A 22,027-nucleotide genomic window follows, 5' to 3' on the forward strand; every position below is an offset into this window, starting at 1 on the left:
TCCCCCTCCACGCATGCGCAGAACGTAAACACATAGAGTAGGAGGAACGCACTTAGCAGCCATCTTTAATAGGGGCAAACGCTTCTCGTGCATAGAAATAATTGTACAGGAAAACGGCTTTTAGCAGTAACATTTCACGTGAAAATGTTCTGTTCTGCCTTTTAGATAACAGTAGATTATGAAATGTTATTGTGTTATTAGTTTGCCCTTAAACGTAATGTCTGGCGGGGATTCAGCGAGTCTGACGCAGGCGCAGAGGGGAGACGGCGGACGCTGTGAATGGTGGTATACAACGGCGTGGATATCCCGTAGAAGAGGTGCTGGAGAATGGCGGACGTGAAAGTGAAGCAGGAGGGCGGGGAGGCCGCGGAGATAGAGAACAGGTGCGCTGCTGCTGCGGCCATGCCGGAAATATCTTACTGACAGCTGCACTGCTTACTGACACGTGTTACAATATGGGGGTACAGCTGATTTAATACTGGGTGTCAGTAAATCTACTAAATGGAAACCAGAGCTAATTGATTTCACTGGTTTGTGGTGGACAGTTCATGAATCATATTGGTAGAGAGAAGTGAATCCACTTCAGTAAACGAGCCATAAAGTTGTTGAATGGATTCACCCAACTCCAGCAGTCACGACATTGGCAAATTACCTTGTACTGGCATCCCTGGCATTCTCCTATGATTCTGACCTATGTGGGCCGTCATTTCCTTTTTCCTCTTTTCATCCTGCTGGTTGGGTCATGGCGGTACCTTCAGATCCATGGCTGGCGGTTTACCTGTGGGCATTCTGCTCCTGGTGGAGTAAAGTGTACTAATGTCATGGGGGCTCACTGGGACTTCTTGTGTCTGGTGGGCTACAAGCCCAAAGCGTACTGACCCTTGTAGCCCACTGGCAAATATTCCAGTAATAGAAGTATATTAGGAAATATTATATCTGCAATTCCCTACTATAAAGTGAAGCACCACAAGTAATATAGCGCATCCTGGTGGGTCTCCGGCCTTCATGTAAGTCTCTCTGGATGATCTGTAATAAAAGGGACTGCTCCATTCTCTCACATTATAATGCACCATTAATTAAGTACAATAACCATGAGCTTAAAGGCGTTTTCCCATAAACACATGGACACATTTGTGATCTCTGGGGGTCCGAACACTGGGATCCCCAGTGATGAGAACGGGGGACTGAAAGTACCCCGAATTGCTCCATGAGAATGAAGTGCTGGTGAGCATGCTCGACCAGCGCTCCATTCATTTCTGTGGAGCTGCCGGAGACCGCAGTCCCGGAAGTCGCATAGAAATGAATGTATCGCTGGCTGAGCGTGCACATGTGTTTTGTAGGGAAACCCTTTTAATGAATGGCGGACTGGTACAGAAGAAAAGACCCTGCCCGCGAGGATTTACAATCTACAAGTGAAGGGGGAAGGAGACAGAGTAGATGAGGGTAGAAGATGTTCCTCCGGTAGTAGTGCTTGCAGGGTTATTGTAGCTTGTAAGCTTTTCTGAAGAGGGGGGGTTTTCGAGTTTCTTGTGAAGGATTGGCTGGTGGGAGCGTCTGATGTGTTGGTACAGCCCGTTCTAGAGTATGGGGGATGCGCGGGAGAAAACTTGGAGATGATGATGTGAGGGGCAGAAAAGGAGAGCAAAGCGTTTGCCCACAGTGGGAAATGGCCAAGCTGGATCTTCTAGTATGTCGTGCCCCGTACTGTACCATTTCACCACCTTGTTACGATTGCGGGCACGACCGGCCGCATTTTCAGGCCGTGCTCCCATACAAAGCATGGGAGCACGGCCCGTAAAATAGGACATGCTCCATAATTCCTGGTACAGTTCTATGGCACGGACACTCATCCGTAGCGGTACGGAAAGGTGTCCGCGGCCAATAGAACTGAATGGGTCCGTAAAACAGTGTTGCGGTTTTACGGTCGTGTGCATGGGGCCTAAGGCTGGGTTCACACCTTCATTCAGCTTTCCATTGTTCTGCTCCATCAGAGGAGCAGAAGACGGAAATACTGGAAGCGCTGCACAATAGACACCACCGGTGGCCGACGGAACCCATTGTCTTTAATGGGTTCCATTGGGTTTCTGTCCCAGGGTCTGTGGTTTTACTGGATACCATATCATGCTGCGCTATTGTTTCCGGTATTTTCAGCCGAATTTTCGATGGAGGCCCCTAACAGAGCCTTTAATGCAGATCTGAGCGAGGCCTAACTTCAAGGCTAATTAACGCAGTGCAAATATGTGCACCAAAACTCCCACGTGTGAACAGCAAACACGTCTCCTTGCCCGTTGTACTGTGAGTGGTTCATAGGAGATATGGTTTCTGCTTATTTTATGTTAAATTAACTCTAAATAATTGGTATTGGAGACCTCTGATATTACAGGATAGTTTTTGTATCTGAGAACTGAACCTGCTTTATTTATGTCTTTTTTTAGGATTATTGAGCTCTGTCAGCAGTTTCCTCATGGAATCACCGATCAAGTTATCCAAAATGAAATGCCTCATATTGAAACAAAACAGAGAGTTACGGCGATTAACCGTTTGCTGTCGGTTGTAAGTTTTATAACCACTTTTTATTTAATCATATAGAAACTTTGCTGGTTTAGAGGCCATGTGTCACCAGACAGAGGTATCCCTTAAATAGGGTTTCCAGTTTTATATAAATAATACTTCATCACTGTAAAATGAAACGTTCTGCAGCTTTCTTATGTGCTTTATTTCAATTCCTCACTATTTTCAAGATCCGTTTGCTATCCGTGAATGAAAACATTATTGCTATCATCCAGAGGCTGAGAGCCTGTAAAGAGCTAAGGCTTGGTTCACATCTGCGTTGCGGTCCCGTTCTGACGTTCCGTCTGAGGTTTCTGTCAGAACAGGGCCCTGAACAGACACTAACATGAACGCAAACCAGAGGTTTCCGTTTCCATCACCATTGTTTTCAATGGTGTCGGATCCGGTGCCCGTGGTTTCCGTTTGTCTCTGTTGTGCACTGGACCCGTCGTTTTCCGGAAGCAATAGCGGGTGATGGATCCGATGCCCGTGGTTTTATTCACACAGCAGAGTGTGATCTTGCGAGATCACGCTGTTCTGTGTAAGTCCCACAGAAACTTTACTGAAGTGTCGGGAGTGTGAATAGACCTCGCATCCTGGCTGGAGGCAATGTCTATTCACTCTCAAGACACTTCAGTAAAGTTAATGTGGGTGTATGTGACAGCACATCGTTATCTCGCGAGCTCACGCTGTGCTGTGGTACAAATGGACATGAATGGAGAGAAGTGTATGACGCTGATTGGTCAGCGTCATACACTTTTCTTCAAAACGCCCACTTGGTCAAAAGTTGGAAAAAGCCCAGTTGTCTATTAAGAAACTAATTAGCATAAATCTCAAATTGTTCATAATTTGCTAAAAAATGATCGTTTTTCAAAATAAACACTTATCTACATTACAGCGCCGATCACATTATGTAGGAGATAGGGCACTTATAATGTGGTGACAGAGCCTCTTTAAACTGATTTATCTCAGCCGTGCAGGAAGGCTCACAACTGCTTCTTCTGGCTGCATAAATCGTTCAATGTGAGCTGCTGGAGTAAATCAAGAGAACAATATGTTAAAGGGTAACTATCAAAATACTTCAGACATGTCATAGTTAGGGATGCACGGTGCATCGAAACTTCGATACTGTGTATCCCTAAATGGTTCAATACCGCTATTTCCTGTATTTCGATACTGAGCTTCGCAGCCGCACAGCTCAGTATAGTAATACATGAATGTATGGGAGCGCGGCTGCGGCTGTGTAATTTAGCCACAGCCCCGCTCCTGAGTCCTGATAAGTTCGCGGGGTCAGGATGATGCGATGCGGCCAACGCTTCACTAATGATTGCCGGCACTGAAGACAGAACATGGCGGGCGCACTGCAAAACACCCCCATGTTCTGTCTCCAGTGCCTGAACTGCCTCTCATTAGTGCAGCGCCGGCCGCATCTCCTCATGCTGACCGTGCGCGCACTTCCTGTCAGGAGCGGGGCAATGGCTGTATTACACAGCCGCAGCCCCGCTCTATAACGGCGGAGATCAGAGAAACCTCTCATCTCCGCCGTTATTTCCCTGAATGCTGCGATCACAGCGGACTGCAGCATTCAGGAGAAAATGAGAAGGGGGATGCCCCTGGATCGCATCACAGGGAATTCCTGTGATGCGATCGAGGGCCATACCATATATGGGCAGACAGCCCAGGGTCTATTGACGGACCCCAGGGCTGTCTTACCATATTTCTTGTTGTTAGGGCATACTGAGGTATGTCCTAACAACAGCCTGTGTGCTATCCGTCCACAGGTTAATGTACTGGCACATATCTGATATATGTCAGTACATTAAAGTTTAAAAATAAAGTAAAAACAAAGTATTGTTACATTTAAAAAAAAAATACACATTCACCTTTTTTACAATAAACATTATAATAAGTCTCAATACATAAAATATTCACACATTCAGTAATGGCGCACACAACAATTTTTTTGCATCATTTATGATGTGTACGCTGTAAAAAAAATGAAATAAACACTGCTTTCTATCACTTATTAATGTGAGGCGCGATGAATTTAACCTCCATGTTCCTCACATTAATAGTAATTAACCCCATCATGTAACTCGCACGTTAACCCATTATGACTGAGAAACATGATGGGATTAATTACTATTAATTTGACGCGCGTTCAAAATTCATCACACCTCGCGCCTCACATCAGAAAACGGAAGAATTCTTATTTTTTTTTATTACTGTTGGCAAAGTATCGAAATTGGTATCGAAATCGCAATACTAAATGAAGTATCGGTATCGAAGTCCAAATTCTGGTATCGTGACATCCCTCGTCATAGTGACATCAGAAGTTTTGATTGGTGGGGTTCTCTGCACTGAGGACCCCACCAATCTCTAAAATGAAACTGCAGAAGCGCTAGGTGAGCGCTGTGCCCCTTCGTTCCTGATCGTCTTTTTTTCGGAAAGCCGAGGTAACGGTGTATGGACAATAGAAAGTCTATGAGCCCGTACGCAAACTGCTCGGCTTTCCAAGAAAAGCTGATCAGAAACGAAGCGGCACAGCGCTCACCTAGCGCTTCTGCAGCTTCATTTTAGCAATTGATGGGGGTCTCGCTGTCAGACCCCCGCCGATCAAAACTTCTGATGTCCCTATGACATGTCAGACGTATTTGAAAAGTTTAGTTACCCTTTAAGAATAGTTCATATTTTTTTTATTCTGTCTTATTAGTACTTGATTGACGGAACAAATGTTTGTGTACCTATCTAGGGTCAGTTGGATCTGCTTAAAAGTGGCACTGGCCTTTTGTACAGGATGAAGGACACGCAAACTGCTAGGTGAGGATTGTTGACTTTAATTCTTGTGTGATGGCATTTTCTTGTGTGTGAAAAAATACTTTTATTTTTTTATATAGTTTTTGTTTTGCATTAAAGGGCTTGTCCATCCTAAGAAATTGATGGTCTGTTTTCAGGATAGGCCATCAATACCTGATCGGTCGGGGTCTGACTTCCGGCACACCCCCCCCCCCCCGCCGATCAGCTGTTTTGACCCCTTTATTTCAACCTGCTCGTACTGTGAATTGCCGACACCGTTGTAGCCGCGGTTCACAGTATTACAGCCTTCTCCTATTCAAGTGTCTCCGCGATTCACCGTATGAGCTGACAAGGAATGAAGGTGAACAAAGCTGTTAAAGTTAAAAATGTTTATGTTGTCCACTAGATGTCAGGGCAAAATCATACATTACAGTGAGGCTATATGCACACTAAGCGTAATTTGATGTGGGAAATCTGCATCAAAACCGCAGAGAAACGCAGGGTGCAGATTTTACAATTTGCAGAAACAGGTGCGGATTTTATGCTGCAGATTTGAATGCGTTTTTTTGGGGTTTTTTTTTTAAAACTCGCCAGATGCAATTCTGAGGCAGCAACGCAAGATAAATTGACATGCTGCAGATTTTAAAATCTGCAGCGCAGGTCAATTTAAAAATTGTGCAACGGTGGGTAGATGAGATTACTTGAAATCACTTTGCCGATACTGTATTACGCTGCAAATTTTTCGCAGTATATCAGTGCGGCAAAATCTGCACGTAATATGCATCGTGTGCATTTGTCTGAAACCATTGATTAACCCTTATGACATTTACAACTATTTGAACCCTGTTCCGTAGGTGCTAATATTTTTTAATTTTTCTGGAATACCGGTCATTATCGCTACAATCTTACTGGCAATTTCCCATAACACATAGTACAAACAATCTATCATTGTTTTTGCTACAGATCGCTGCAAAAATTTTTTGCATGTACGTTTAGGAGAAAATAGTAGTTTGCAGTAATAGTGACATTCAAGGGGTTCTCAGGTTTCAGTAAATTAATGTTATTGTTTTTTTTTTTTTTTTATAATTAGAAGTTCTACTATTTTCCAATATAATTTCTGTATTAATTCCTCAAGTTATTCAAGATCTGTTTATTGTCCTTCAGTTGGAACACTCATTGTTTACTTCCAGTGGATAAAATTCTGTCCATGGTCATGTGATGGACACACAGGTGCTGAGATCGTTAGAAGACATAGCTCTGATACATAGGCCGGATTCACACGAGTTCTGTCCGCGATATACGGTCCGTATGTCGGACGCATTTCCCAGACCGAAGTGCAGGGAGCCGGGCTCCTAGCATCATAGGTATCTATGGCGCTAGGTGTCCCTGCCTCGCTGAACGAAAACTGTCCCGTACTGTAATCATGTTTTCAGTACAGGAACAGTAGTTCCCCAGAGAGGCAGGGACTCCTAGCATCAGAGATAACTTTACAGAATGTGTAATACCGACCATGGCACAATAATTAAATACAGTGTAGGGCTCATGTATGGGAAAAAATAGTGTGTACTGCAGAACATGAAGTACCTATGGTCACCTATTCTCCCCTTTAAGCAATGGCTCTAATGGACGATAACATTCCATGGGATATGGTAAAAAAAAAAAATATTTCTGAAATCAGAACCATATGAAAGTAAAAAGTGGGTCCATAGATTTCTATAGGTGCTGTATTACAGATCCATAAAACATCTGTGTGCATGAGGCCTGGCAAAATAAAAAGTTGGGATTTTTTTTTTTTTAATACTTTATCTTGGTGTTTCATGATTCAATGTCTGATTTACTATGGAGTCATTGAATCTTTCCAGTTTTTTCCACACCCACCTCCATAGTTCACATTAATAATATTTTTTAAATTAATGACCTTGTTAATGTGTTGTTTTTTTTTTGTTTGTTTTTTTATCCTTATTTCCTGGTGTACAGTAAAATGAAGGGTTCTGACAACACGGAAAAGTTAGTATATCAAATAATTGAAGACGCTGGCAATAAAGGTATGATTTACTATGATAATTTCTGTACAATTGTGCGCAAAAAGTATTGAACTCCGTATACGATTAACAATCTGTGCCTTTACTATGTTCAATGCGCATAAACTTTTCTGTATCTGCAGGATGATCAGCAAGTATAGTTAATAGTATTCTAGTATTCTATAGTGTTATAGCATTCCGATGTTTGGTGGCTTCTAACATGTCATAGAGATATATGTTAGGACCTAACATTGGTGGGGACCTACGGATTCACAAGAACAAATGTGCTGCTAATGTTTGTCATTGAGTTTTATGTTCTAATATGTATTAATGTGCCTGCTTTTCCTAGGAATATGGAGCAGAGATATACGATATAAAAGCAATCTTCCACTTACTGAGATCAACAAAATCCTGAAGAACATGGAAAGCAAGAAACTCATTAAAGCTGTCAAGTCAGTAGCGGTAAGAAGTCCTGTTGTTCTTACGTAGGGACTTTCTGGTTTGTCATTGGTACATGACTTTTTTTTTTTTTTTGTCCGGAGATACAAAACATGACATGACTCTTTTAATATAAATGTCATCGCATACTAATTACTTTCTATTAGCAAAGATGCCCAATCGCCAGAACGGAGGAGCAGTCATGTAGTTTAGTAGGTTTTCAGAAAGCTGTGATGTGTCGTCACAGGGAACTGCCTCCTCCTTATGTGTCCGTGTATCACTAGTTAGGTGGGGTAAAGCTGCAGGACGGCGTACTTCAGAGGGGGTGGAAGGCCAAGGAAAACAGTGCTGCACTTACAGGAGCATGAGGCAGCTGTGACGACCCATCGCAAAACTCCTTAACTTCCAGGATCACATGACCGCTCCTCCATTCTTATTGGGAAGTGCGTTACATTTCTATTAAAAGCAATGTTAATTTTTTCTTCAGATACCACCCTTTTAACAGGGTTTTCCCAACTCACAAATTTGGCATGTCGCAAAGATCTACCATCACTTTCAGAGGTTCGACTTTCACCTATTTTGAAAACAAAGGGGCTGCAGTGCTGGTTTAGCTCTGCGCTCCTTCAAAGTTTTCCCCGCACAGCAGCACATTCGACCACTGACTATGCAAGGACCTTCACTTGAGTGGACTCTGCTACAGTACCCTGCACAGAGGGTGGCCTAGAGCACCGCTCTAAAGGGGACACAACACTTAACCAATGCTGTGTCCTCTTCGTTCTCAGGATGTGTGGGGGTCCCAGAGGTCAGACTTCCTCAGATCAGAAAGTGATGGCATATCCCAGCAATATGCCTTTACTTTATGAAATAAGAAAAACCCTCTAAACTTTGCAAACATTAATTTAAAGGAAATAGCAAAATGTAAAATTACTTGTCTCAGAGAATCAAAAAAAGAAAAGTTTATGCAGCCAGTATTTATAAAATAAGATAAAGGGGTTTTACGGAATCTAATAACAAAGTTTAATATACTGAAAATGTCCAAAAACAGTTGTGAGATTTTACTCTGCACCGTTCCCACCGTTCCTGCTGCCAGGCCATCTTGTATGCAAACTAAATGTAAGGACATCACTTTGCATGATGTGATGTCGGCGTGGCTAAAACATCGCCATAGCAGGCCGTGATTGGCCACGTGGAGACACATGTACATTTGTTGTTCCCGTTTTGTACCTTAGGGATACAATTAGGACATTTGACTGATATATAAAGTGTGATGACCTCTTTTTTTTTTCAATGTAATTAATTGTCTGTTTGTTCCTCTCTAGGCTTCAAAAAAGAAGGTATACATGCTGTATAATGTACAACCTGACCGTTCAGTGACTGGTGGTGCATGGTATAGTGACCAAGACTTTGAATCCGAGTTCGTGGAAGTTTTAAACCAGCAAAGTTTTAAATTCTTGCAAAACAAGGTAACTTTGCATTATTCATGAGGATGAAATACTTCTTGTATGTCGTTAGCTTCTAAGTGTCTAATACATAGCCATCATAATTCAAATATTCTCCGTATTTGTATTTAAGAATTTAAAGGGATATTTCGGTTACCGGCTATTTAAAAAAAACAAAAAACGCAAATTTATTGTTCACCTCTAACCTCTTTAATCCAATACGTGTGGCTGTGCTTCTATGCCGCCTCCACCTTATTTTCCTCTCCAACTGCTCCATACAGCGATGATCTTTCCTAATGAAGGAACATGGCGCCGCCGCTGTTACCACGTGACCTCATTGCCTACATATCCCATCATACCCCGCCGCACAAATCAGTCTGTTTGTGCGTTCACAAGATTCTCTGCTCACTCATTGGTTAGAAGCGGAGAGTCTCGTGATCTAAACATCTATTGTAGTCGATGGCATCCACAGCATCCTGCATCACCTAGTAAAGTTGGTGAGTGTTTTTTGACTGTCAGCAAGTGTCCTTCAGAAGACTTCTTCATCAAAGCCCCTTCTATTGATTTGATGCTATAAGCCTACTGGAGCCCAGGAATCCAAGTTCCTGCCAAGTTTCCTAATTTTTCAATGCGTCCTCATCTATGCAACACTGACAAAATGTAAAATGACATGACAAATCCCTGTATGTAACCCTCATCAACACTGTGTATGGCGCTCGTCAGCCCTGTGTGTATGGCGCTCGTCAGCCCTGTGTGTATGGCGCTCGTCAGCCCTGTGTGTATGGCGCATCGTTCCTGTATATACAATCTGGGTAGGGAGCGCGAGCACTGAGGAATAAAATGAAGGCAATGAACGGGGCGGACATTCAGGAGGTTGCGCACCAATAGGATGGCTCGAAACTGGGTATATGGCAGAAGTCCAGCGGAAACGTCACATGCACGCTAATGAGAGTAACCGTACGCATTTGTGGGTCACATGGATTACTGCGTTGCGAATAAAGATGCACTGAACGCGCATGCACGACCAGAGACTACAGGTCGTAGCTATTAGTAATGAAGGCCAAACAACTAGATTAGGCTATTATAAAGTTATTTTTATACTGACAGAACGATGCTAAATGGCTTATTCAAACTAATTTGAGACTTATATATTTTGTAGAGATGTATGACATGTCCAATTTAAAGTAACCGGAATACTCCTTTAACACTTATTAAAGCTGCAGTGCCACTTGCTCCAGTGCCACTGCTGATTGGTAGGATCTTTACACTGTCTCAGGACACATGCATTTTAAAGTGCCACTGTCATAAGAACGTCTGCCACCTCTGATCAGAGGAGAGCCGTTGCATGACAGTCCTTTGCACAGGGACTGAAGAAGTAGCAAACCGTTTGGGAGTATTGTACAGGGTGTTCTCTACTTCCGCTGTCCTTACTTCTCATAGGCATCTTATAGAGGCTATTTGCTGGATGCAAGTGAAACTTTGTGAATCTATTTGTAAAGGTAATAGCTTGTCATGTACAAGCAGAGTCTTCGGCACAACATTTTTGTTTGAGTTTTAATACTTGTATATGTATTCAGTCCTTTTTCAGGTCAAATTGCAGTACATTTGTCTGCGTATGGCAACTGCTTAGCCATGCCCCTTTTAGCCGCTAAGAGTCATTGCACATTTACAGAGCGGGTTTAAGCCAGGTCACCATTTCTCTGTTTATACATACACAGTATAGGTTTAGAAAGTATAGTTTGTAATTGGGATTAATAGCACGATTTCTATTTTTGCAGATGACACCAAGCTATGTAATATAGTTCAGACTATGGAAGATGTTTGTGAATTGCAGGCAGATTTAAACAAACCGTGTTTGGGCATCCACTGGGCAAATGAGGTTTAATGTAGATAAATGTAAAGTTATGCATCTGGGTACCAACAATCTGCATGCATCACATGTCCTAGGGGGAGCTACACTGGGGGAGTCACTTGTTGAGAAGGATCTGGGTGTACTTGTAAATCATAAACTCAATAACAGCATGCAGTGTCAATCAGCTGCTTCAAAAGCCAGCAAGATATTGTCATGTATTAAAAGAGGCATGAACTCACGGGACCGGGATGTAATATTACCACTTTACAAAGCATTAGTGAGGCCTCATCTAGAATATGCAGTCCAGTTCTGGGCTCCAGTTCATAGAAAGGATGCCCTGGAGTTGGAAAAAATACAAAGAAGAGCGACGAAGCTAATAAGGGGCATGGAGAATCTAAGTTATGAGGAAAGATTAGAAGAATTAAACCTATTTAGCCTTGAAAAAAGACGACTAAGGGGGGACATGATGAATTTATATAAATATATTGATGGCACATACAAAAAATATGGTGAGATCCTGTTCCATGTGAAACTCCCTCATAAAACAAGGGGCACTCCCTCCGTCTGGAGAAAAAAAGGTTCAACCTGCAGAGGCGACAAGCCTTCTTTACTGTGAGAACTGTGAATCTATGGAATAGCCTACCGCAGGAGCTGGTCACAGCAGGGACAGTAGATGGCTTTAAAAAAGGCTTAGATAATTTCCTAGAACAAAAAAATATTAGCTCCAATGTGTTACTTCCCCTTTCCCATCCCTTGGTTGAACTTGATGGACATGTGTCTTTTTTTCAACTGTACAAACTATGTAACTATGTAGTACTCAATAAATAAATAAATAGATATATACATATATATAAACGTTTTGTTTGGTGAAACAGATCTTCAATCTTTTTCACTAATATCGGAGTGCTGCCTCATTTGGATTTTGCTGATATATGTCTCTGTGTGTGTGTGTGTGTGTATATGTATATATATGTGTGTGTGTGTGTATGTATATATATATATATATATATATGTATGTGTGTGTGTGTGTGTATATGTATATATGTATGTGTGTGTGTGTGTGTATATGTATATATGTATGTGTGTGTGTGTGTGTGTGTGTGTATATGTATATATATATATGTGTGTGTGTATATGTGTATATATATATATGTGTGTGTGTGTGTGTATGTGTATATATATATGTGTGTGTGTGTGTGTATGTGTATATATATATGTGTGTGTGTATATGTATATATATATATATATATATATATGTGTGTGTATATGTGTATATATATATGTGTGTGTGTGTGTGTGTGTGTATATATGTATATATATATATATATGTGTGTGTGTATGTATATATATATATATATATGTGTGTGTGTGTGTGTGTGTGTATATGTATGTATATATATATATATATATATATATATATATATATGAGCCTCTGCAGTCGACTGCGCTGTAACGTCGGAAAAACGGAAACCTGCCGGAATGGTGACGAACGGACATCATTAGCAATGTTTCCATCACCATTGATATCAATGGTGATGGAAACGGAAGCTGTGGTTTCAGTTTGATTTTCCGTTGCGGGGTTCACCTGACGGAAACCTCCGGCGGAACCCCCGGAACGGAAAGCCAACGCTGATGTGAACAGGCCCTTAATACATATTTACACTTTGCACATGAGTCCTATAGTTTGTATAATACAATTCTATTTAAAGGGGTTTTTGTTTTTCTTTGTTTTTGTTTTTTTTTTTATATAATCAAACAAATTACAATTTGTCTAAATTCCTCATGGGTTTTTAAGATCTCAGCTTGTTGTTGTTCATTAGGAATTCATGGTTTCAGTAAAACTCTGTCCATGGTCATGTGACGGACACACGGGTGCTGGGATCGTTAGAAGACACAACTCTGATACACATACTGTAACTGTAACGAGCTGTGCACCTGCATTTTGAAAACTGAAGAATTAATACAGAAAGTATATTGGAACATTTTTTTACTTTTCATTATACAAAAAAATAACATTAATTTCCTAAAAGTGGATTACCCCTTTAACATGTTAAAACATGTTTAAATTAAATTAGTGTAATGAATTTAATTATTAGTAATCAGAAGTGTTTTTCTCACATATGGAAGGAGCACATGGTTGTCTCCTGTGGTTCAGCTTTACATGAAAACTTACAGTATTGTCTATCGCTTGTAACAGGCAGAAGCTGCTAGAGACGGTAAACAAAACCCCATGATCCAGAGGAACAGCTCATTTGCCTCATCACACGAAGTCTGGAAATATATCTGTGAGCTGGGCATTAGCAAGGTAAGATTCTACATTAAAGGGGCTGTCTGGTTTAGAAAACCCATTTATTAAATACCCTGTTGTCGAGTTAATAAGGGTCATGAACAGGAGACCCTTATCTATTGATGAGGGTATAGATCCCTGTCACGACGACCCAACACATCCATGCATTACACAGACAGCCCATTTCTTCGTTTCCACTGTGTTACCCTACAGATTACAGTTGATCGCCGAAGTCCTAGCAGGAGATGACACCGATCAGCTTATCATATGGGCACCCTGCTAACAAAAAGGCATTGTCCAAAGTGGAGCACTTAAAGGGGTTTTCCCATTTTTGACATTTATGGCATATCCGCAAGATATGCCATAAATGTCTGATAGATGTGGGACCCGCAACTATCTCTAGAACGGGGCCCCCTATACCCCACCATCCTTGCTCGGCTCCAGCTGTTTCCCGGCCACTTCCTTATTAGGTGGTCGGGAGTTTCAAAAACAGCTGAGCTAAGCTGTTTCTATAACTCCTATAGAAGTAAATGTGAGTCATGGAAACAGCGTAGCATGGCGAACTGCGATTTTTATTTTTATTTTTTTGGTTTTTTTTCCGTATCTCCCGAGTTCTGGAAACCGTGTAGCTCACCGTGCTATGCGGTTTCTGTAACTCCCGACCACCTAATCCGGAATTGGCCGAGAAGCAGCGGGAGCTGAGTAGGGTAGAACGGGTTTTAGGGAGCCCCATTTTTTAGATTGGTAGGACCTGCATCTATTGAACATTTATGGCATATCCTGTGGATATACCATAAATGTCCAAGATGGAAAAACCCCTTTAATGGTAAGGCCAGACACAGCTGGTGTGCTGCAGATTTTCAGTGTGGATTCCGCGCAGCACTAATCTGCAGCACGATACAAGTGGAAAGGGTTTTCAAAATTCCATCCACATGTAGCGGAAAAAATCCGAACTGCAATACATACGGTGAAATCAGCAGCAAATACTAAATAACTAATTTTTCCATGGATTTTTTGGGGATGCATGCTAAAAACTGCAGTAGAAATGATCTGCTACGTCTGGCCTTACTCTTTGGAGGTGAAGCGGCATTCGTGTAATAATTGAAGAATAGAATAGGTTGTTGCGTAGCTTATATGTGTTCCTTAGGCTTTTTAATCCCAGTATTTGCCGTTACAGTATAGTTTCCCCATAGTAGCAGCTATTTCTGTTACCTCATCGACACATTAGTTTTTCTCACCCCAGAAAATGTGTTTGTCGATTTTTAATTCCCTTTCCCTACACAGGCGTTTGGTAGATTCTTACAGACATGTGGCCGCTAAGCTTCTCTTTGGGTAGGAAAGACTTTAAAGATGGCATTTGTAAAAAAAAAATAAAAAAAAAAATTACACCATGTGACCTGATTAGAATGAACACTGGACCACATGTATTGTGATGGCCTATGTAAGCAGTTCATTTACAAAACACAGGCTGCCATAAACAGCACCTTTATTCTAATGGCATTTGCAGTAAAGGAATTAAATTTCTTGCAGGGTTATTTGATCTCTAACAAACTGGATCTACACTTTAATGGTATGTTCACACGGCAAACGAAAAATGGCCGTAAAATACAGAGCCGTTTTTTATGAATCTAGCGTTTTTTGATGCGTTTTATTATGGCCATTTTTGGAGCTGTTTTTCTATTGAGACAATTAAAAAGGGCTCCAAAAACAGCTCAGGAAGTGACATGCACTTTTATGGGGTGTTTTTTTACGCGCCGTTTTTACAAACGGGCGTGTAAAAATATGCCACGTGGGAACGAAACGCTCTTTTTCCCATTGAAATCAATGGGCAGATGTTTGGAGGCGTTCAGCCTCCGTATTTTTATCCGTTTTTCAGGGGGGGGGGTTAACGGCCCGAAAAACGGCTGAAAATAAGCCAGGTGAACATACCTTAAAGTGTAACTAGACTTTTAAAAAACTTTTGACATGTCCTAGTGAGATGTCATAAGTTTTGATCGGTGGGGGTCAGAGCACTGAGACCCTCACCGTTCACTAAAAGCGAAGCGGTAGAAGCGCTCAGGTTAACGCTGTGCCTCTTCGTATCTGATAGGCTTTGCTCTGAGCGATGTAGAAATTTTATGAGTCCGTACAACGCTTGCTCGGCTTCTGCTGCTTTGTTTTAGTGATCGGTGGGGTTCTCAGTGTTCGGACCCCCATTGATCAAAACTTCTGACATGTCATTATGACATGTCAAAAGTTTTTTTAAAGTTTAGGTACCCTTTTAAAAATATAATTCTGCAAAGGTATTCTATTTATTACATGCATGTTTTCCATAAATTGTACTTCACCTAAGGTCAGCTTATTGTTACATTTTGGTTTTTGTTTTTTTTTAGCTGCTGTTTACAAGTAATTGTTGTTCTGTGTTAGGTTGAACTATCAATGGAAGACATAGAAACCATCCTGAATACATTAATTTATGATGGGAAAGTAGAGATGACCATAATTGCCGCTAAAGAGGGGACAGTGGGCAGTGTGGACGGACAGATGAAGCTTTTTAGAGCAGTGAACCCAATCATACAGCCAGCAGGCTTAATGCGCACACCCTGTGGTCTGTGTCCGGTAAGTAAACCTTCTCCTTATTGGAGTGGGTGTCCCAGAGCCTTGTATGTTTTTTGTTTTTTTTATTAATATGAGGGGTTATTCAGATGAGTGGTATTTAAAACTCGTTCAGTCTGTAAAAAAAAAAAACAGATTGTTTTGCATCACTTTTTTATTTTTATTTTTTTTGCGATTTGCCTTTGGAGAAAAAAAACAGAATGTCCTCAATTGTCCCAACCCACGGAAAACACCCCCAGTATGGTCACATGACCGAAGAAACGCCATTTTCTATTGCTTATAGTATAGAAAGCATTGTGAGATATTTTTTTTCATGCATATTTTTGGCTTCTGACCATTTCTTATATTCAGGACCACAGTGCTCTGCCTCCGCTTTCTGGTTTCACTTCTAAAGTGTCTCCAGACAATCGTCCATAAAAGTCGGATCGGATGGCGACTGTTTTTCACACAGAACCATTAACTTCTAGGGAACATTCCTGTGTGAAAAACAGCATGCTGCAATTTTTTCAGCACGGACAAATGCTCTGTAAAAAAAAAAACTAACATCTGAATTGGAACCTTAACTATAATGGGTCAGTGTTCAGTCCAGGTATAGTCCACTTGGACAGCACCCTGACGTGAAAAGCGTTCATCTGAAAGAGCTCTTGGAGATATAATCCTTAGGGTATGTTCACACGGCTTATCTTCGGCCGTTTTTCGGGCCGTAAACGGCTGAAAGATCTGAAGCAGAACGTCTCCAAACATCTGCCCATTGATCTCAATGGGAAACACGGCGTTCTGTTCTGGCAGTGCGTTTTTTTACGCCTCATTTTTGCAAAACAGCGTGTAAAATGACGCCCGCGAAAAAGTGCATGTCACTTCTTGAGCCGTTTTTGATTGATAGAAAACCAGCTCCAAAAACGGCCGTAAAAAACGCCACGAAAAACGTGAGTTGATTACAAAACATCTGAAAATCGGAAGCTGTTTCCCCTTGAAAATAGCTCCGTATTTTCAGATGTTTTTTGCTAAGCATGTGAACACTCACTTATTGTGATATTGTATAAAGTGTGTTGCTGTTACATTGTATCATTATCCTAAACCTGGAAGCCATAAAAAAACACTAGTAAATGTAAGGCTCAGGTCACACTAACGTCAGAGCCTCCGTTGGCGGCTCCGTCAAATTTGACAGGAAGAAGTTTTAGGTCATAGCGAACTATACAGCTGCTCTGTATAGAGAATACAGAGCAGCTGTATCTCCAAAGTAAACATAATTTTTAACAAAAAAGTATTTATAAAGTTGCACTAATCACACTGACCTTTTTATTAAAAAAAATTAAAGGTGCACATAGCCTATAGGGATTGCCACTCAATATGTATTTGGGGATGCACCACATTATATCTCGGGAAAATTGCAGTGCCGGAAAACTAGGATAGGCGGATAATTATCCGTTTGTGTATTATAATAATGGCCATATTGGTTGTGACTAGGAAAGAGTAACTCTGGGATGTGCAGAAGTTGCAGCCACACTTGGGCCCTAATGTCTGAGGAGTTGCAATGGCCACTCTGCCACAAGAAGTAATAGCTTTTGTTTTCTCTGTGCTGTGACATCACTCTGTGCATTCTTTATCTATTATAATGCTGTGTCTATTATCTCTGCAGAGACTTCTGTGGTCCTTTGCACACAGGAATGACACCGCTAAATGCTATCACCCTTTCCTATGACTTCACTCCTTTTATAATCCTTGTACTGTGACAACGTTTATTATTCCTATGCAGTGACATCACTGTGTGCATTTTCAGGGATAGAAGTACATACGGTGCAGAGGTAGAAGTCACACCAGGGAACACTGGTGCCTAAGGTGGCCCAACAGTTCTTCATCTATATAAAAGGATACCAGTACTATAAATTGCATGGAAAGTCGGCGGCCATGTTTAAGATTTTGAACCATTAAGGCCTCCTGCACACGGCCCTGCATTTGCAGCCGTATACTATCCCCAATTGCGAATAGTATAAAACACATGCTAACCTATGGGCCAATGTATACGACCGTGGTTTCCACTGTCTGTTTTTTTGCACGGAGCCCAGACCGCAAGAAAATTGGACGGTCCAGATTTGCGGTCTGGGCTCATTGAAATCAATGTGTGAATGGTCCGTGAATTGCGGACGGCCCGTGGATGACACTCTGCGGCCTGTTGGTGCCGTAATCACTGACCGCGCACACAGCTACAGCCGTGTGCATGAGGCCTTACTCGTATCTAGTTGTCACCCATGTTTTTTTTCTTTTCTCTTTTACGCTTTTTCTTTTCTTATACTAGGTATTTCATGATTGTCATGAAGGTGGTGAGATATCTCCATCTAATTGTATATACATGACAGAGTGGATGGAATATTAATGAAGCCTTCTTATGTGAAAATCTAACCGTATATTACTAGATGGTCAACTTGGATGGATCAACACTGAATTGAACGTTTGACTGGACTAAATATATTTATTTTAGTATTTTATTATATTTGGTATTTGATGAAAAATTGAGGGTAAAGGTCTCCGCAGAGGAGCAATGCAGTTTTTATTTAATTCATTCCGTTCTTCATTCGTACTCGGTGTTAGAATGTATGCATGGGAGGAAAATGCCGGGAATAATGCCTTGAATCTTATTTGCAAAGCAGGCATGTCATTGCTTGATAAATAAGTGTTAATAAATTTACATTATATCTTCACTCTCACTTAGTCCTAAGTCTCCTGATTTTGGAAAGTATGTTTGGGCTCCAGAATTGGTGAGACGTATATGTCTTATCCTTCCAAATTTACAGGTCACCACATTGTCCGTATGATGTGCTTTGTCTTGGGATGCCTAAGATTTTTATGTAATTTTAAGCAGATCTGTCAGGTCGCCTGGTTTCCCCTATCTGATGTTTAAAGAGGCTCTGTCACCAGATTTTGCAGCCCCTATCTGCTATTGCAGCAGATAGGCGCTGCAATGTAGATTACAGTAACGTTTTTATTTTTAAAAAACGAGCATTTTTGGCCAAGTTATGACCATTTTTGTAGTTATGCAAATGAGGCTTGCAAAAGTCAAAGTGGGTGTGTTTAAAAGTAAAAGATCGACTTACCTGCAAACGCTGATGCTGCTGCAGAATCAACTGTAGCCTCTGGTGCCGATGTGGCCGTCACGATGCAGGACCTGTGAGTGACGTCACAGATCTGCACTGTCAGAAGCTGGGCGTTCTGAAGAGAAGAGGATGTTACTTCTCTTCAGAGCGCCCAGCTAGTGAAAGTATTAAAAATGCCCCGATGTACACACATAATACACGCCCACTTGGACTTTTACTTTTAAACACACCCACTTGGACTTTTGCAAGCCTCATTTGCATAACTACAAAAATGGTCATAACTTGGCCAAAAATGCTCGTTTTTTAAAAATAAAAACGTTACTGTAATCTACATTGCAGCGCCGATCTGCTGCAATAGCAGATAGGGGTTGCAAAATCTGGTGACAGAGCCTCTTTAAGATATAGTTTTCTATTATTTGATGCAATATCTTCTATTAGGGGTGTTTATTGAAATTTTAGCACAGAAATAAACATTGATAGCATCAGACTTAGGCGGGATTCACACGACCGAGTGTCGGCCGGTAAAATCGGCCATTTTGCCGGTTTGCATAAAGTTTTGCATCCCTTCCGGGCCAATCTGGACAGTGACATCAGCGGCAACTCCTGAAGGGGAATCCCCATGTGTTCGGGGATTCCGCTTCAGGAGTTTCCCCTGATGTCACTGCCCAGATATGGACAGAGACATCAAGCGCTCTGTACAGGAGCGGAATCCCCGAAAACAGGGGGATTCTGCTCCTTCAAGGAGCTAAAGTGTGGCTAGCACATAGCAGAGCGGGGAGATACCTCCCTGCTCTGCTATAGTGGCGTCGCTACAGTAGTAGTAGTAGTAGTAGCAGCTGCTGCTAGCGGCGCCATGGAAGGTGTCGCGGGGCCAGGGCGCTTTTAAAACAAGCAGGGCAAGGGAGCCAGCGCAGCGCTCCCTTCCACCTGCTGTAAACCCCGGCCCTGCCACACAGTATCTCCAGCGTAGCGAATGGCATCAACTCCTCCTCCTCCTCCTCCTCCTCACATGCACTCTGCGCTGTGAGGAGGAGATAGAGCGCAAGCGACGGAAAACCCAGCCATCACTCGGGACACATTCCGGTGATGGCCGTGTATTACCCGGCCCCATAGACTTCTATGGGGACCGGGTACCTGGCCGAAAATAGAGCATGTCCTATTTTTTGACGGCCGGTTTCCCCGGCCGTCAAAAAATCGGTCGTGTGAATAGCCCCATTAGGGGTCTATTATTCCTAATGCAGCCGGTGCCGGCCGATTTATGAACGGCCGGCACCCGGCCGGGAAACCCTGTCGTGTGAATGAGGCCTAATAAGGGTATGTTCAGTTTTTTTTACAGGCCGCAAAAAAACGCTTTCTCTGCCTCCCATTCATGTCACTGGGAGGTCAGAGACGCAAATGTCCGAAGATAGGGCATGTCGCTTTTTCCCGCTCACGGGAAAGAAACGCCTCCGCCTCCCATTGAAATCAATGGGAGGTGGTTTTTGGCTCGTCTTCTAACCTGGCTTCCGCGTCAAAAAACTCAGTGAACAGGGCCTTAGGGTATGATCACATGGAGTTTTATGCAGGCAGAAAATTCTTCCTGGATAAATCAGCTACGCTTTTTTTGTTTGTTTTTGAGGCTTTTTTTTTTTTACCTATTTCTTCAGGTAAAGGGAAAAAACATGGCAAACAATGCGTTGATTTCAACTGGGTTTTTGAGGTAGAAAACTCCCTCAAGATAGGGTATGTCGCTTTTTCTCGTTTTGTTTTTTTTTAAATTTCCTTGCGGGAAAAAACGCCTCCACCCTGGATTCAACTCAATGGGAGGCAATTTCGGCTGTTTTTTTGCCGTGACAAAAGGGGGAACAGGGCCTAAGAGTATCTAAATCATACTTATTAGGCCTCAAGCACACATCAGTATGGTATCCATTTTTTATAATGGATAGTACACTGACCCATTAATTTCTATAGGAGCATGCACACTTCCGTTATTTTCGCAGATCTATGTGTCAGTTCCGCAAATAGAACATGTCCTACTCCTGTCTGTTTTTGTGATTCAGTCTTACCCACTGTAGCTTATGGGTTCATCAAAATAACAGATTGCACACGGAAGGCATCTGTCTGTGGTCCATTATTTGCGGATCCATTGCCAAGCAACGGCAAGGGGGGCCAAATCTACAGGTGTTCCATGTGACAAGTTCAGCTCAATTTTACTTCCCTTTTTTTGCGGACCGTATAAAATTGACAACATGCGGAGTGAAAACGGAAACTATACGGATGTCAAAACGGACACACGGATCTGTTTGTTTTTTTTATGGCCATGAAAATGGTGAAAGATTTGTACACAAGGCCTTACAGAAGGTCACATTACAAAGGAATCCAATGCCAACTTGCACAGTATAGGAACACAGGATTGGCTCTTGTATCTCATGTCATGGGAGAGATAGGATCGGACAAGGGGGAAAGAAAGACTCAAACAAAATTAAACATCTAGTAATGTTGTACTCTATAGATAAAATATACCACAAATGCTCGTTCCCCAGAACCCACCCAAATCAAGAAATCTCTACCAACAAGAACTTCCTGATACCATGTAGTTAGAAACAGTCTCTGATCGCCTTGCAGATATGTACAGGTTGCATGACAATAAAACTTGTCAAAAAAATTACACCCTTTACTTAATATTGCTTCTACCCAGTCAATCCTCATAATGAAAAGTTTCTCCAACAATATCTTAAACAGAGGAGCTATTGGCTGGAGCCATGTCTGCAAAATAGATTTTCTGGCAGCTGCCGCTGCACAATATTATAGCAGAATACAGCCCGGTGTGCATTCAATTTATCTGGATCAACATGAGCAAACATGGCCCGTGAGGGGTAAAGGTGGGTAAACTAGAATTAGTGAAGACAATAACTCCCCTGAAATTCTCTAATCTTGGAAAACCAACCGCTTGCTGCGATTGCAAAAACACACACTGA

The 22,027-nt window shown here is 41.9% G+C and overlaps 1 protein-coding gene across 1 annotated transcript; it reads left to right on the plus strand.

Annotated features, from left to right (window-relative positions):
- Positions 1-210: 210 nt before the first annotated feature.
- On the plus strand, positions 211-18,683 carry POLR3F (RNA polymerase III subunit F). Its single transcript, XM_075862956.1, has 9 exons — positions 211-383; positions 2,436-2,553; positions 5,303-5,370; positions 7,324-7,391; positions 7,717-7,829; positions 9,125-9,268; positions 13,294-13,401; positions 15,790-15,981; positions 18,275-18,683. The coding sequence occupies exons 1-9, from the start codon at positions 328-330 to the stop codon at positions 18,350-18,352; spliced, it is 945 nt and encodes a 314-aa protein (XP_075719071.1). The 5' UTR covers positions 211-327; the 3' UTR covers positions 18,353-18,683.
- The last annotated feature ends 3,344 nt before the right edge of the window (positions 18,684-22,027 follow it).

Source organism: Rhinoderma darwinii, chromosome 4, assembly GCF_050947455.1.
Source record: "Rhinoderma darwinii isolate aRhiDar2 chromosome 4, aRhiDar2.hap1, whole genome shotgun sequence".
In the NCBI taxonomy this organism is placed as follows: domain Eukaryota; kingdom Metazoa; phylum Chordata; class Amphibia; order Anura; family Rhinodermatidae; genus Rhinoderma; species Rhinoderma darwinii.